The sequence below is a fragment of the Molossus molossus genome, unplaced genomic scaffold (genome assembly GCF_014108415.1).
Source record: "Molossus molossus isolate mMolMol1 unplaced genomic scaffold, mMolMol1.p scaffold_m16_p_8, whole genome shotgun sequence".
NCBI lineage: Eukaryota > Metazoa > Chordata > Mammalia > Chiroptera > Molossidae > Molossus > Molossus molossus.
Window position 1 is genome coordinate 64,852,847 of NW_023425402.1, and position 17,996 is coordinate 64,870,842.

Sequence of the window (17,996 nt, forward strand, 5' to 3'; positions counted from 1 at the left end):
GACCCCACAGAAGTTAATGTTGACCTAGAGAAATCAGGAGGCTTTGCTAGAAATGAATAATAAAGATTTATTAAAGGGTCTTACGGTTGGTAAACCAAAAATACAACTGTGCGATGCCCAGGGTGTTCTGAAGAAAAATCCAAGGGTTCTTATAGTGAAAAGTACATTCTTGAGAATTAGTTCTTACCCTCTGAATTCCTAGGTGAGAATTAGCCCTAGGTGATAATCCTCTCGATGACCAGTGGTTTGGGTAGTGGGTATCAGGTGGTATGGATATGTGAAATTCTTTTCCTTCAGAGAGTAATCAGGATTACCTGGAGAGTTTATATATATCCAGACATTAGTGCAGGACTGGGAACTTGAAAATTTTAAGTTCCTATACTAGTTAAAGCAATAACAGAATTGTTGCTTCATACCTCAACCTACTTGATTACTTAGTAGCTGGACTATAGTGACCTCATTTTATTTCTTTATTCTTTGGTGTTCTTTACACTTAGTGAAGAAGATGATGGGTCTGAATTATTATTCTAAAAAATCTAATTTCAAAAGTGGTCAATTCTGCCCTGGCCGGTTTGGCTCAGCGGTTAGAGCGTCGGCCTGCGGTCCAGAGAGACCCGGGTTCGGTTCCCGCTAAGGGCATGTACCTCGGTTGCAGTTTGTCCCCGGCCCTGGTCGGTTGTGCGGGTGGCAGTCACTCAATGTGTCCCTTTCACATCGATGTTTCTCTCTCTCTCTCTGTTCCTCTCTCTCCCTCCCACTCTACCTGAACAAAAAAATGGGAAAATGTCCTCGGGTGAAGATAAAAAAAAAAGTGGTCAATTCTTTTGTGGCAGGCTCTTGGCTGCCTGCCCTAGCATTAGTTTTGATAACTCAGAAAATAGCATGGGACTCTGTTTTTCTTGATTCAGTTATCTTTAGAACAGCTCTGTAATGAGGAGGGGAATAAAATACTGCAACAAACTTGCCCTCCAAATCATTAGGGAAGTTCTCTTCTGAACCTTGAAGTTTCAGTTGTTACCTGGTTTGCTGTCTGTCTGAGTCTTGGAGCAAATACAGACCTGTACCTGAAGAAAGTCTGCAAATGTGGAACCCCTTGAGGATTGATTGGCTCTTGGTTGCAAACATACACATCTGACCTGGTTGTATTAGAGTCAGAAGTGAGGAACTAGGAGTAATTGATAGTTTAAGTAATTTAAGATATGGAAGAATAATTGGTAACATTTTAAGAGTTTAAGACTCATAGCTTTGCAAACTGTTATATGAATAAAAATTTTCTTTCTTTTTTTTCGTTAATCCTTGCCTGAGAATATCTTTCCATTGATTTTTTTAGATAGAGTAGAAGGGAGGGAGAGAGAGAGAAACATTGATGTGAGAGAGACATCTATCGGTTGCCTCCCAAACAACCCTGACCATGGCTGGGATCATACCTGCAACCCAGGTACGTGCGCTTGAGCAAAAATAGAACCCTTGACCCTTCCGTCTGAAGGCCGATGCTCCAACCGCTGGGCCAAACTAGGGCCAGAGATAATTTTCATAAGAAGATGTCAGTTCTGTCACTTATATGTCTGGTTACTAAAGCACAGGATCTCTTACATTAGCAAAATTGGGGTTTTTATATGATGACCAGAAATTTGATCTTCAACTTGGCTCCTAACTGAATATAGAATTTTTCTGAGCCAGACTGATAGGATAGTTTTTGGCTTTGTGTTCAGTCCCTGGCTATGAGGGATAGGAGTTGTGTGTGCCTGGGAAAGGAATGGTTGAGAGCTGCCCAAAAGCTGATTAATTAATGTATTTTCTCATACTGGGAGTCAAAGATTCTATTATATTAGAATCTCTTACCCTAGGTTGCCAAATCTAAGGCTTAGAATTGTACCTGGTACCTTGTAAGCATTCAAGGTAATTATTCAATAATTAGCCATTATTATATTACACATTAGAACCTCCCAAACCAGAAATTGTATGCATGAATTTTTCACTTTTGATACTCTGAATAAGTGCTCCCTGCCTTGAGCCTCACATTTTTTCCTCATTCATTTGTGGTGTTATTTAGTTTATGTCTCAAGGACTATGCCTAATATTTTGTGAATTTTATTTCTGTGTTCAAATTTTGAGCTTTACTGTTATAGTCTTTTATTATTTTATTTTCTTTGAGTAACTATTAGTATAGTTTATTCTGAAAAACTTTCTGTCATCAATATGAGGCTGTAAGTAGTTAGTTATCAATAGGACCTCCTAACACCTCTGGTAGCCCTAGATGAAGCCCAATGCCAGGATTAGCACTATACTTGAAGGTGAAAAAAGAAAAATCCCCATGAGAGAAAGCACTAAATACAATCTTATTATTTCCAGAATAATTCTGAACCTGTGAGAATGTAGGTGAGTTAAAAATCATGCTGTCTGACATTTCACTGCTGAACAGTGGTTCTTTTATATTTGTATGTGTGTGTGTGTACCCACCCATTCGAAAGTTACTCCCCTAATTAAAAGCACTCACTAGCCTGGGCACTGATTGTTAACATGGAGGGCAGCTGGTATCTCCCTTAGCAGTGGTTTTCAAGTCTTAGCTGCAGACTGAATCACCTCAGAAGCATTGAAAAATACCTAAGCCCAGACCCTGGCCTGGGGTGGGGTAGGTGTCTTAACTCTAAAAATTATCAGGTGATTTTAATGTTCATCCAGGCTAACCACTGACCAAGGACGACCAGGAGGCAGAAAGTGTGGTCCCCACACTTCACTGCATGTACAATGAACCCAAGAACTTTTTTTTTTAATCCTCACCCAAGGATATTCTTCCATCTATCTTCAGATAGTGTGTGTGTGTGTGTGTGTGTGAGAGAGAGAGAGAGACAGACAGACAAACAGACTGACAAACAAACATCGATGCTAGAGAGGCACATTGATTGGTTGCCTCCCACAGGACCCCTACCAGGGCCAGGAACTGAACTGAAACTGAGGTACTTGCCCCTGGCCAGAATCGAACCCACAACTCTCCAGTCTGTGGGCTGATGCTCTAACTGCTGAGCCAAACCATCAGGGCTGAACCCAAGAACTTTTTTTTTTTTTTTTTTTTTTTATTTTTTTTTTTTTTTTATCCTCACCCGAGGATATTTTTCCATTTTTTGTACAGATAGAGTGGGAGGGAGAGAGAGGAGGGGAGAGAGAGAGAAACATCGATGTGAAGGGACACATCGAGTGGCTGCCACCCGCACGACCAACCAGGGCCGGGGACAAACTGCAACCGAAGTACGTGCCCTTAGCGGGAACCGAACCCGGGTCTCTCAGGACCGCAGGCCAACGCTCTAACCGCTGAGCCAAACTGGCCAGGGCTGAACCCAAGAACTTTTAAACATCCTGTTATTGACATGGACAACAAAGCTGGGGACAGGGTGGGGAGGGAGGAGGAGGGGAGTAGTAGTGGGGGAGAGGGGAGAAACATCTGTAACAAAAATAAATATATTAATTAAAAAAGAAAAAATCCTGTTATTCAGGTCACACCCAGTGCTACTTAAGTCAATATATTCATGATCCAGGCATCAATGTTTTCCAAAGACCACTGGGTCATTCCAATGTGTAGCAAAGTGTGCAAACCATTGGTAAAATGATTAAGAACACTGACTGAGGACATGTGGGTTTAAACCCAGCTTCTCAGGTAGGTAAGTTCTGTCCCTCATTTGTAAAATCTGGAAAATTATTTAGCTGCCTATAGGCTTGTCATTAGGATTTAATGAATTAATACGTTTATAGTACTTAGGATTGTGTTTGGTACATTGTATATACTCGATAAATATTGTTCATTATGTAAAATTAGAATGCTAAGGATAGTATTTTGAACCCCCTTTCCACAACGCTACCATCCCACAGGTTTTTTGATGTGGGGGACCTAATTATACATTACCCTTCCTGAATGCTTTAGCCCCACATGAAGTTAGATCACCAGAAAGCTACATATCTGAACCTGACTTAATTTTCAATGACAATTCCTTAGCTGTACTTTAATAAGGTTGTGCTTTTGTAAAGAACACATTTTTTTTCTTTTTTTGCAAAAATAATGCCTGTTCATTGTTAAGTATCAAGTGATACAAAAGGTGCAAAGATTTTTAAATGCTCCTGTAAACCATTATTAACAGGTTGACTTTCATTTTAGATATATTTTTTGCAGATGTACAGGCAGGAAAAAGGTAAGAAGGAAGATAAGAAGGAAGACTGGGTAGATATGCTTTTTATAAAAATTGGGCTGTAGTGCAATGAGTTTTTATTTTTAGGTTTGTTTGCTTCTTTAAAAGTTTTATGATGAAAATGTCCAACTGATAAAAGTGTAATAGTGTTAAGATTTTCCATGTACCCATAACTGAAATACTGTTTTAAATAAAAAGTATGAAACATAATTTTGCTTGAATTTAATGAAAGAAAAAGAAACCAAAGTGTAAATATTAAAATCTTCTGGCTACCCATCCCTGGTTATAAATTCTCTTTCCTCACATATGAGGTTTTGTGTTTACCATATCTGTGCATGTCACTTACAACCTATGAATGCATCTCAATTAGTAATGGTTGCATGAATATTATATATATTCTCCGTGATTAAATATTTCATTGAAAAAAGAAACTGAATCTACAGATCAAAGTAAATTACTATGTCAGGAAATTATAATACAAAAAATTTAACAGAGATACATCTGGCTAAGTTACTAAATTTCAAAAATAAAACACCCAATCAAAAATCCAGAGATGAAACAAAATGCACTTTACTTTTAGCCATGTTACCTAATCACAGATATGATATGGTTAAAGCAAATAATTTAGTGATGATATAAAGGACTAGATTCATCCATTAGAGAAGTTACAGACTTATATGTTTGTTTAACCTGTGCAGTTGTTGTTTTTAGGCTGAATTAGGTGCCAACATGAAAACTGAAAAATTTAAAAATAACTTTGGATTGTTGTATGCATTCACATCTATGGTATAATAAGTCTGGAAAATTCAGAATCGGAACTAAACAATGTTATTGCTTTATGAATTTCTTAAGATTTTTTATATTTTTTCCTAAATCTATTAATTTGATATAGCTTGATATTAGAATTTACTTTTAGGAAAAATGTGTTCCTCCTGACTTGCTAGATCTATTGCTAGATAAAACATTCTGTGTAGTTATATGCCCTTTGTACCTTGGTTTCCAAGAAGCATGATAACTATCTTTAGCTTGGGTTTTCTGGTATAATTTTACATCTTCATTTTATTTTTATGTTTTGGGTTTTTTTTGTTGTTAATCCTCACCCAATGATACTTTTTCCATTGCTTTTCTGGGGGTGGGGGGGTGGGGAGAAAGATAACATCAATGTGAGAGAGACACATCAGATTGGTGCCCAACTAGGCCTGAGAGCGAACCTGCAATCCAGTTAAATGCCCTTGACTGGGAATCAAACTTGAGATGCTTTGGTCTGAGGGCCCACACTCTCTAACTGCTGAGTCACACTGGCCAGGGCTATTTTTACATTTTTAAGCCACCTTGTAGACCTTTTGGAGCAAATGAGATATAATAATAAAAGAAATAAACATTTTAAAGTAGTTTTTAGTTTATATAAGAAAGAGAATTCTTTGTGTTGTTCATTTAAATGTAAACATTTTATGACCTAAGTTCACAACATATTTGTTAGCTGAATGTTTTAAAATTTACCTACATCACTTTTTTTTACCCCAGCAAAGTTCACTTCTATTTAAGAAAGGCAGAAAAGCCCTGGCCAGTTTGGCTCAGCAGTTAGAGCGTCGGCCTGCGGTACAGAGAGACCCGGGTTCGGTTCCCGCTAAAGGGCATGTACCTAGGTTGCAGTTTGTCCCCGGCCCTGCTTGGTCGTGCGGGTGGCAGCCACTTGATGTGTCCCTTCACATCGATGTTTCTCTCTCTCTCTCTCTCTCCTGCTCTATCTGAACAAAAAATGGAAAAATGTCCTCAGGTGAGGATAAAAAAAGAAAGGCAGAAAATGTTAATGGTTGTGGATACATTTTTGAGATGTGATGTCCACAATAAAACCTTTTAAAAGATGAAGGAAATACTATTTATTACATCCTTATTATGTGACACATTTTTCTTAATCTTCATAAGAGCCCTAGTTTATTATTTAATCAATTTATTATCCCTATTTGTCAGATGTGAAAATGTAAGTTCATTCATGTAAAATGACTTTCCCAAGGATACATAGCTAGTGAAAATAGAACTGGAATTTGAACCTTTTTTTTTTTTTTCCTGAGAGAAATTATAACAGAACCTTTATTACTGAGTATCTGTATTGGCAGGAACATTTTGTAGTATAAACAAATATTACAGCTTTTATTCTATAAATACTTTGAAAATATTTACCCACTTCTGAGAAAATATCCTAAAGAAATACCTTTTTGGCCCAGCTGGTATGGCTCAGTGGTTGAGTGTTGACTCATGCACCAAGAGGTCACTGGTTTGATTTTCGGTCAGGGCACATGCCCAGATTGTGGGCCAGATCCCCAATGAGCGACATGTGGAGGCAGCCAGTCGATGTTCTCTCTCCTGAATGTTTCTCTCTCTCCCTTTTTCTTCCTCTCTCTCTAAAATCAATAAAGAAAAATTATTTTTAAAAAAAACTTTAAAAAAAGAAATACCTTTTTGTAGGGGATACAGTAATACAGTTCCTAAAGACCAGAATTTAAAAATAAAGACTATGAAATTTAAATTTAAAACCAACATATACTAGATCAAAGCAGAAATGTACATAGCATCTTAAAGATAAATGACAGTTCCAGGTCCCCAAGTTTTGACTTTTTTTTTAACGTTTATGAAATTCAACAAATACGTGTATGTGTAGTCAATAGACAGTGGGTTTATTTTATTCAACTCTTTGGAATATTTACAAACAAATCTGAAGAAGATTTCTTTTACATTCTTTACTTTTCCTATTTACCCCATTTGTCCCTTGTCTTCTCCCTCAACAACCATGGTCTGTCTGCTACAATGGCTTCATAAAAATTGAGGCAGAGAAGAAAGATGAAGACAGTTTTAAATTCATTATGGCTGTACTGCTGTTTCACTGTTTGTATGCATTTCTCATTGAAAGGATATGAGTATGATGCAGGTTGGGTGTACGTTCTGGTTTTGGATTGCCTGTGTTCACATCTGAGCTTTTTAACTTACGGAAGTTACATAAATTCTCTGTATTTCAGTTTCATCATCCTTGAAATAAAGTCCATAATAGTCTGAAAGTCCTGGGATTATTTCAAAGAAAAATTAAGGCATGTAAGATGTGCCTGTCATGTAAGAACCATTTAATAAATGGGATTGCTTAAGGCAATAGTTCACAACTATGTCTATGCATTACACTCATTCAAAGAGCTTTTTTAAAAATACAAATGTCCTACTCCTGCTATTTCTGGTTAACCTGTTATAGGGCCTGGGGATCATACTTTTCTTCAATGTTTATCTGTTTGCTTGTTTGTTTATTTTCTTCCAATGTTTATCTGTTTGCATGAGATTTTTGTTTCTTGTTCATTGCTGTATCCCCACTTCCTAGACCAGTGTCTGGCACAAAATAGATAGTCAGTAAATTCTTGATGAATGAATAAAATGAGTTATCTTTGGTTCCTCAGTGGTTCATCTCTTATCTTTTTTTGGGGAAAAAAGAAAATTAATTCATTTTTAAATTTATAAATATAAAATTCATGTTTGTAGGGGGACAGTTCATTACTTATAATCAAATCCTCTTCTCACTTTCAGTCCCTGGCAACCACTGATCTATCCTTCCTTCATTCTTATAATTTGGGGTTTCCAGAATTTTAAATAAATTGAATCATACACTATATAGACCTTTGAGTCTGGCTTAAGTCACTTAGCATAGTTCATTTTTTTTTTTTTAAATTTTAGATTTGTTACAGATGTTTCTCCTTTTTTACCCATTGACACCCTCCTCCCCATCCCCCCACCCCGTCACCAGCTTTGTTGTCCATGTCCATTGGTTATGCATACATGCATATCAGTTCTGTGGTTTATCTCTTTCCACCCCCCACCACCCCCTCTTCTGAGGGTTGTCAGTCTGTACCCTACTTCCGTGTTTCTGGGTCTACCCTATTCCTCAGACTGTTACATTCATTATATTCCATATATAAGTGAGATCATATGGTATTTCCCTTTTTCTGCTTGGCTTGTTTCACTTAGGATAATACTTTCCAGGTCCCTTCATGTTGTCTCAAAGGATAAGAGATCTTTCTTTCTTACAGCTGCATAGTACTCCATTGTGTATATGTACCACAGCTTTTTTATCCATTCATCTACTGATGGACATTTGGGCTGTTTCCAGATCTTAGCTATTGTAAATAGTGCTACTATGAACATGGGGTACATATATTCTTTCTGATTGGTGTTTCAGGCCTCTTAGGGTATATTCCTAGAAGCAGGATCACTGGAAGTTCAACTTTTAATTTTTGAGGTAACACCATATTGTTTTTCATAGTGGCTACACCAGTCTGCATTCCCACCAGCAGTGCACTAGAGTCCCCTTTTCTCCACACCCTTGCCAACACTTGTTTGATGATTTGTTGATGGTGGTCATTCTGACAGGTGTGAGGTCATACCTCATTGTTGTTTTAATTTGCATCTCTCTAATGATTAGTGATGTTAAGCATTTCTTGATATGTCGCTTGGCCATTTGTATGTCCTGTTTGGAGAGGTGTCTATTCAGCTCCTCTGCCCATTTTTTAATTGGGTTCATTGTCTCCCTTTTGTTGAGTTGTATGAGTACTCTATATATTTTGGAAATTAACCCCTTATCTGATGTACCATTGGCAATGATGTTCTCCCATACAGTGGGTTGCCTTTCCATTTTGATGGTTGTTTCTTTTGCTGTGCAGAAGCTTTTTAGTTTGATGTAGTCCCATGTGTTCATTTTTTTCTTTATTTCTATTGCCTTAGGTGATATATCAGTGAAAATTCCTCTGTGTATGATGTCCAAAATTTTGTTGCCTATATTCTAGAATTTTTATGAATTCACGGGTCACATTTAAGTCTTTTATCCATTTTGAGTTTATTTTTGTGTAATGTTGTAAGTTGATGGTCTAGTTTCATTTTTTTGCATGTAGTTGTCCAATTTTCCCAACACCATTTATTAAAGAGGTTGTCTTTACTCCACTGTATGCTCTTGCCATCTCTGTCAAATATTAATTGAGCATATTGCCTTGGGTCCATTTCTGGGTTCTTTATTCTGTTCCACTGGTCTATATGCTGGTTCTTGTACCAGTACCAGGCTGTTTTGATTACAGTCGCTTTGTATTATAACCTGATATCTGGTATTGTGATCCCACCTACTTTGTCCTTCTTTTTCAAAATTGCTGTGGCTATTTGGGGTCTTTTTTTGGTTTCATATGAGCTTTTGAAGTATTCTAGTTCTGTGAAATATGTTGTTGGTATTTTGATGGGGATTGCATTGAATCTATAGATTGCTTTGGGTAATATGGACATTTTAATGATGTTAATTCTTCCAATACATGAACATGGTATGTGCTTCCACTTTTTTATATCTTCCTCTATTTCTTTTTTCAATGTCCTGTAGTTTTCTGCAAATAGGTTCTTTACTTCTTTGGTTAAGTTTATTCCTAGGTATATTAATTTTTTTGCCGCGATGGTAAATGGAATTGGTTTTTCAGTTTCTCTTTCTGTGAGTTCATCATTGGTGTATAAGAATGTCGTTGATTTCTTGACATTAATTTTGTATCCTGCTACTTGGCCAAATTCATTTATTAAGTCTAGTAGATTTTTGATGGAGTATTTAGGGTTTTCTATTTATAATATCATGTCATCTGCAAATAATGACAGTTTCACTTCCTCCTTTCCAATTTGGATCCCTTTTATTTTTTCTTCCTGTCTGATTGCTGTGGCTAAGACTTCCAGTACAATGTTAAATAAGAGTGGCGAAAGTGGACATCCCTGTCTTGTTCCTGTTCTTAATGGAAATGTTTTTAGTTTCTGTCCATTGAGTATGATGTTGGCTGTAGGTCTTTCATATATGGCCTTTATTATGTCGAGATATGATCCCTCTATTCCCACATTGCTGAGCTTTTCTATCAGAAATGGATGCTGGATTTTGTCTAATGCTTTTTCAGTGTCTGTTGATATGATCATGTAGTTTTTATTCTTCATTTTGTTTATCTGGTGTATCACATTTACTGATTTGCAAATATTGTACCAGCCTTGCATCCCTGGAATGAATCCCACTTGGTCATGGTGAATAATTTTTTTGATGTATTGCTAGATCCGATTTGCTAGTATTTTGTTCAGGATTTTGGCATCTATGTTCATCAGGGATATTGGCCTGTAGTTTTCTTTCTTTGTGGTGTCTTCTTCTGGTTTTGGAATTAGAATTATGCTGGCCTCATAAAACGAGTTTGGAAGTCTTCCTTCATCTTGAATTTTTTGAAACAGTTTGAGGAGAATGGGTGTTAGTTCTTTGAATGTTTGGTAAAACTCCCCCGTGAAGCTATCTGGGCCTGGGCTTTTGTTTGCTGGGAGAGTCTTGATTACATCTTCAATTTCCTTAGTTGTTATTGGTCTGTTCAAGTTTTCTATCTCTTCCCGGTCCAGTTTTGGGAGACTGTGTGTTTCTAGAAATTTGTCCATTTCACTTAGATTGTTAAATTTCTTGCCATATAATTGTTCATAATAGCTGTTAATGATCTTTTTTATTTCTGTGGTGTCGGTTGTTACTTCTCCTCTTTCATTTCCGATTTTGTGTATTTGGGTTCTCTCTCTCTGTTTATTGGTGTCTAGCTAAGGGTCCATCAATCTTGTTTATCTTTTCGAAAAACCAGCTGTTTGTTTCATTGATCCTTTGAATTTTTTTTTTTTTTTTGGACTCTATGTCGTTTATTATTTCTGTTCTGATCTTTACTATTTTCTTCCTTCTACTTGTTCTGGGGTTTTCTTTTTGTTTGCTTTCTAATTCTTTAAGTTGTGAGGTTAGACAATCAATTAGAACTTTTTCTTGTTTCTTGAGGTAGGCCTGTAGTGCTATGAACTTCCCTCTCAGAACTGCTTTTGTTGCATCCCACAGATTTTGTGTTGTTGTGTGTTCATTTTCATTGGTTTCCAGAAAGTTTTTAATTTCTTCCTTGATCTCCTTGGTAACCCATTAATTGTTTAATAACATGCTATTGAGCCTACATGTGTTCAAATGTCTTTGCATGTGTTTGTTGCAGTTGATTTCTAGTTTCATGCCATTGTGATCTGAGAAGATGCTTGATATGATTTCAGTCTTCGAACCTGTAGAGATTTAGTTTGTGTCTTATCATGTGGTCTGTCTTTGAGAATGTCCCATGTGCACTTGAGAAGAATGTGTATTCTGTAGTTTTGGGGTGTAATTCTCTGTAGATATCTATTAAATCCATTTGGTCTAGTGCTTCATTTAGAGTCTCTGTTTTCTTGCTAACTTTTTGTCTAGAGGATCTATCCAGTGGTGTCAACGGGGTGTTGAAGTCCCCTGCTATGATTGTATTGCTGTCGATTTCTCCTTTGAAGTCCTCCAGAAGATTTTTAATATATTTTGGTGCTCCTATATTGGGTGCATATATGTTTATCAAGGTTGTATCTTCCTGTTGGATAGATCCTTTCAATATTATGTAGTAGCCTTCTTTGTCTCTAGGTATGGTCTTCATTTTGAAATCTATTTTATCTGATGTGATTATTGCTACCCCTGCTTTTTTTTGCTTTCTGTTTGCTTGGAAAATTTTTTTCCATCCCTTCACTTTCAACCTATGTGAGTCTTTTGTGGTGAGGTGGGTCTCTTGTAAACAACATATAGATCAGTCATGCTTTCTTATCCAGTCAGATACTCTGTGTCTTTTTATCGGAGCATTCAGTCCATTTACATTTGAGGTGATTATTGATATGTACTTATTGCCATTTTTGTTTAGTTTGGTTATATTTTTCTTCCTATTTCTTCTACTAATTACAGCAGTCATTTTAACATTTCTTGCAGTGCTGCTTTGGTGCTAATGTATTCCCTTAGCCTTTTTTTTTGTCTGGGAAGTTCTTTATTTGACCTTCTATTTTGAATGACAGCCTTGCTGGGTAGAGTAGCCTTGGATTCAGACCCCTGTTTTTCATGATCTTGATTACTTCATGCCACTGCCTTCTGGCCTGTTTTGTTTCTGTTGAGAAGTCAGCTGAGAGCCTTATGGGGTTTCCTTTGTAGGTAATCTGTTGCTTCTCTCTTGCTGCTTTTAGTATTCTTTCTTTGTCTTTAATTTTTGGCACTTTGATTACTATGTGTCTTGGTGTGTGACTGTTTGGGTTCTTCTTACTTGGGGCTCTCTGTGCTTCTTGAACTTGAATGCCTTCTTCATTCACCAAATTAGGGAAGTTTTCTGTCACTATTTCTTCAAAGATACTCTCTAACCCTTGCTCATTTTCTTCTGCTTCGGGGACTCCTTTGATGCGAACATTATTACATTTCCAGTTGTCCCACAGTTCTCTTAAGCTGTCTTCCTGTTTTTTAATCGTTTTTTCCTTTTGGTTTTCTGATTGGTTGATTTTTTTTCTACCCTATCTTCAAATTCACTGATCCAGTCCTCAGCTTCCTCTGCTCTGCTCTTTAGACTTTCCAATGTGTACTTTATTTTTGATATGTCACTCTTGATCTCTTCTTGGTAATTTTTAATTCCCAATTGGTTTATTTTCAGCATCTCTATTTCCTTACTCATGCTGTTGAGCTTCCTCAAGCTCATGGCTCTGAATTGTAGCTCTGTTAACTTGCCTAACTGCTCCACATTGATCTCATCTTCTGTGGAGGTCTCTTGTTCTTTTATTTGGCTTTTGTTTCTGTGTTTCACTATTTTGGCTATCACAGTGGGCTTTGGAGCCTTCCTAATTTTCCCGGTGGGTATTGGTGTTCTGCTGTTTGTGGCTCCATCTCCTGGGTTTAAATGAGCAAGGGAGGACCCACGTTAAACAACACTGTCAAGTCTTACTTTCCTGGTTAGAGTTGCTAGCCCAGGAATGATACTGTTATCCTCTAGCTTTTTGCCTGGAAGCTAGCTGTCCAGGTTACCTGAAGAGTTTGGGGTTGTTAGTTGATTGAAAAACTCCCTCAGGTGCTCAGGGTAAGGGGATTTCCTAAGGGTGGGTAAGATGGTGGTTGTTAATGAGCCTCAATTAGCATTTCAATGGCCACCAGGTGGGGTTGAATCTTGGAGGGAAGGGCTGCTGCCTCTCCCCAGAGCCCTGGGAAGGAGCAATATAGCCACCGTCCTGCGTGGCTGCAACTCAGCAAAAGCTCTGAGTGCTCTCCAAATCCCAAGTGTCTCCACATAGTTCCAGTCCAGTCTGCCCTCCCTCTGCCGGAGCCAAAGGTTAGTGGCTGTGGGTATTTTAGCATCTGTCCCGGCTCTGCACTGTGGAGCTGCTTGGGAGTTTAAGCCAAGGGTGCTGCTTACAGCTAAGGCCGCTGTGGAGCTGTTGACTGTGGGCTCCCAGCCCTCATCTGGCGTTTTTGCAATCCTACCAGGATCGAGTCAGTGTCCCTGGTTATATGGTCCTGGCAAGCTGCTTTTCTGTTCCTTTTTTCCGTCGGTTTGTCTGTGTTTTAGTTGTAATACCAGTTTGGTCCTGGGAGACGGTCTGTGTAGCTTCCATTCACTCCGCCGCCATTTTGGAATGTCTAGCATAGTTCATTTGAGGCTCATTTATGTTGTTAAGTGTCTCAGTGTTCCTTCTATTGCTAAGTAGTATTACATTGAATCTGGAACAAATATATTAACAGCCTTGCTCTGTTTTGTTTTTTTCTTTATTTTTAGCTTTCCAGAATATTGGATCTTCCACCAGAAAACTTGATCAAGTCAATATCTGCAGTTCCAATTTCCAGAAAAGAGTTAAGTATAAATAATGTTTGTAATAATTTCAAATGTTGCTGACTTTGTAAATATACAAAAAGAAACCTACTTTTCAATTTAGAGTAGTTCTTGAAATGAACCATATTAGTATCCTTGTGTTGTTTTGATGTTTATTTATGCTAATAAATATAATCATGGCAAAGTCTTTAAAAGAATGAAGAATAAGGTTCAAATTTAATTTTGTAACAGCAAGTAAAAGAAATAAGATTGTGGTTAGGATCTCAGAGTTTTTGAAGGACTCTGAGAGATTATACGCCTTTCTGATGCTTAAATGCCACGTACAACATTTACCTGCTAGGTTTTTTGTGCAGTTTTTTTGGTCCCCATTTGAGGACTCCCAGTGAGTGATAAAGGGAACTATTGATTAGGATTATGTGCAACTATTACTTGCCTTGTTGGATTCAGGTAAATATCTATCTCTGTGAGTTTGGTCATTCTAAATGATACTTGTTTACCATTTAGATAGAAAACTTTAATATTTTGATAAAATACTCTCTTGGCCAATTAATAATGACAAGAAATTCACTACATAGTAGGCATTTAAGCCTCAAGCTTTAGAAAGATGTAAAGATATAATCATCAGTACCATTATGTCCTTATGTTTTGTCCCCTTTGTCAAGATTTTAGATTCAGTAGGACAAATATTCTTGCTCTCAGAGTAGGACAAAAAGATAAGTGGAAAAGGAAAAGAAAACTGTATATAGCATTGCAAAAGAGAGCATCTTTAAAATGGCCTGCTGCAACTTCCTCTAGATTGAGTTCTAAGATCCACTGACCAAGAAGATGTTACGATTATGTATACATTGATGTAATGTTCCAGACCAATTACCTATTTCATAAAATCTGTAAATGACATTCTGCATAATCATAGGAATGTCTCTGTTTCAAAGGTCTATAATGAACTGAACTGTGTTGGCCCATCTTGTGAATAAGATTTCCTTTACCTGCCTGGAGTTCCTTTGGGTAGCTCTACTTTAACAATTCGAAATGCTAAGACTTTGGTTTATAGAAAATAAATATTGGGGAAGAACTCAAAGCTTTTCTAAACTACAAGTCTAAAATTCTACATATTACATTCATTTAAAACGAAGGGAATTTCTAATGCTTTGCCATAGTTAACCCAACTGTCCTTTACAGTATTAAAACCAAGCCTAACTGTTCTATATTTCTAACTTTATTCTAAAGTGCTATTAAGTGTCAGGAGATTAAGAAATATTATTTTTGTTAATGTGGTTTATTTAATGTGATATGAATCAATTTGCTCAGGTCTTCTAGTTCAATTATATTTTCAACTATGGTGGAATTTCTATTTAATATTGATCACAGTACAGAGGATTAATAATTGTTACAAGCCAGTAGTACTCCGGTTTAGGGATTTCACTCTAGCACAACAATAATAACTCCTCAGAAGTAGGGGGAAAGTAACTATTGCTTTTTAAACTTAAAAAAATTTTTTTACCAATATTAAAGTTGAGGAAATAGATTAATGACCCCTATGTGCCCATCAATTACTGTCATTAGCTTATGACCAGTTTTGTTTTATCTGTACCCCTACCCACTCTTCTTCTTCACAATGGGTTATTTTACAGCTAGTTTAGATGTTATGCCTTTTTAATAGTTTTTCTTCAATTAATTTGTTTTTCTATCACAAAAACAAAACATAATCTTAAGGAAAATACAGAAAAATAAGAAGGGAAAAAATTCCCATTAGTCTGTGTTGAGACATCTGATGTTAGCAAGTTGGTGTATTTTCGCATTTTCTCTTTGAATATGTCTTGCACCCTTTAAAAAAACATAGTGATAGCCCTGGCCAGATTGGCTCAGTGGTTAGGGTATCGGCCTACAGACCAAAGAGTCTCAAGTTCAGTTCTGGTCAAGGGCACATATATACCTGGGTTTGGTCCCTGGCCTGGTTGGGGTCATGTGGGAGGCAACCAATCGATATGTCTCTCTAACATCAATGATTCCCCTCCTGCCCCCTCCACACACACACACTGTCTGAAGATAAATGGAAACATATCCTCGGGTGAGGATTTGAAAAAAAATAGTTATAAAACTACTGTATGTATGGTTTTTAATCCTTTTCCCTTGGCATCATTTTTTTTTTCTGCTAAATATCATTTAAACAATGGCTAAGTAGTACTCTAATTCTCCCCTGCTAATGGACATTTAGAATGTTTTCAGACTTTTTGCATAATTCACATTTAAGAATTACATCTTTAAATAGACAAAGCAAAAGTTCCATGTGGTTATATAATTGAAAGCTCCCAAAAGGGAAAAATGGGAAATAGGTCAAGTCTGGTTGATCCCTGTCTACCTCCTTAAAGCATTTATTTTTCTTTTGGGTCTTTTTTACTGCCAAATAGCCCTTCACATAATTTCAGAATTCATGTTTTAAATATTCCTAGTTTAGTGAATTATTGTTAATCATTTTTAATATACTAAAAGGGTTATATTTTTAAATTTGTCCTTCTGCTGAACTAATAGGGGATATTTGTGATTTTATTGAGATGAAATTTTACATTCATTTGAACTAGTTTATTATTCAAGTCCAGAATAAAATTGTAGATGCCACCCACTATTTATAATTTTAAATAATTATCTATAGAAAATCATATGACCTCTGTGTTTCCTGGATGTTTTGAGAGCCATCCTATAGGTTTATGGTCATATTTAACCTATAAAAAGTATCCTTGCTAAATGTTAAAAATCATAGTTTAATCTTTGGTATATTCTAATCTGTATAATTTCAATTAATATTGTTAATATGGATCTTATTACTTTTAATTTGATTATTTTCATTACAAAAATTTTTGTGTTTGTGTGTTACTCCCATTTTGTTAAACATATCTTCAGTGCCCCACGTTATTGGCACAAATACTTGACTAAGCTATCAGAGTCCTTTGGAAAGAATAAGTAAAATAAATACATCCATACCTTATATGAGTTCCATAGTTAAAGTTAATCTTTAGATTGTTGTCTGGCCGGTGTGGCTCAGTAGATTGAGTGTTGTTCCATGGACAGTGCTTCTCAACCTTCCTAATGCCGTGACCCTTTAATACAGTTCCTCATGTTGTGGTGACTCCCAACCATAAGATTATTTTCATTGCTACTTCATAACTGTAATTTTGCTACTGTTATGTCTTAGGTGAACCCTGTGAAAGTGTCGTTCGACCCCCAAAGGGATTGTGACCCACAGGTTGAAAACCGCTGGATTAAGAGGTCCTGGTTCAATTCCTGGTCAGGGCATATGCCTGGGTAGCGGGCTTGATTCCCAGTAGGGGGTGTGTAGGAAGCAGCCAAAAGATGTTTCTCTCTCTCCCTCTCCCTTGTCTATCTAAAAATCAATGAAAACAGGGGGGAACATCTGTAAGAAAAATAAATTAAATAAAAATCAATAAAAACATAATAAAAAAGAGAATCAGATTTTCATTTTATTGTTAGAGAATACTCTTGGGGGGAAAAAACATAGTACAGTTTGCCAACCAAGCTAATATATGAAGAACTACAGACAGAATAATTCCCAGGGCTCAATACTGGTACTATTAAACATTTTTATTTAACATCAGAACTAGGATCAGTATTATTTAACCAGAACTTAACTCTCAGCAACATTATGAAGGTAGGTACTATTATTACCATTTTATAGAGGTTACAAGGGAGGTTTAAGCAACATGACCAAGATCACACAGACACTGATTAATAGATGAATTTGGGTCTGTAGTTACAGATTAAATGTCAGTAGATGAGTTTGGGTAAGTAAGTATAATTCACACTAGGCTGCTGGATAATGGATTAAGGCTCAGGAAAATTCTTAAAGGTCATTGTTGACTAGGTTCTTTAATGTGCTATTAAACAGAAGGTACACGGGATTTTTTTTGGTATATCTCTAAATTTGAAGAGTGATAAGAATAAAGTCACTTGTGCCCCTCTAAAATGTGTTCTTTTGTGTCAGTGACAGTGGTTCAACTCACTCTGCCCACAGAAACTCATTCTCTGGTTTCTTATTAAGTATCAGATGTTCAATATGGGTAATTATGTAGACGTTTCTATATCAATTAAAAATTATTTTACACTTTGTTTTTTTTGTTTG

At 36.7% G+C, this 17,996-nt stretch overlaps 1 protein-coding gene across 2 annotated transcripts in view; it reads left to right on the forward strand.

The window, feature by feature from the left end:
* RARS2 (arginyl-tRNA synthetase 2, mitochondrial) overlaps positions 1-17,996 on the forward strand; it is a 67,462-nt gene that overhangs the window by 367 nt on the left and 49,099 nt on the right. For both annotated transcript variants that reach the window (XM_036249347.1, XM_036249348.1), the window contains one exon: positions 13,808-13,881. In XM_036249347.1, the coding sequence (XP_036105240.1) occupies positions 13,808-13,881 (74 nt within the window). Of the gene's footprint in view, positions 1-13,807; positions 13,882-17,996 lie in introns of those variants that run through there.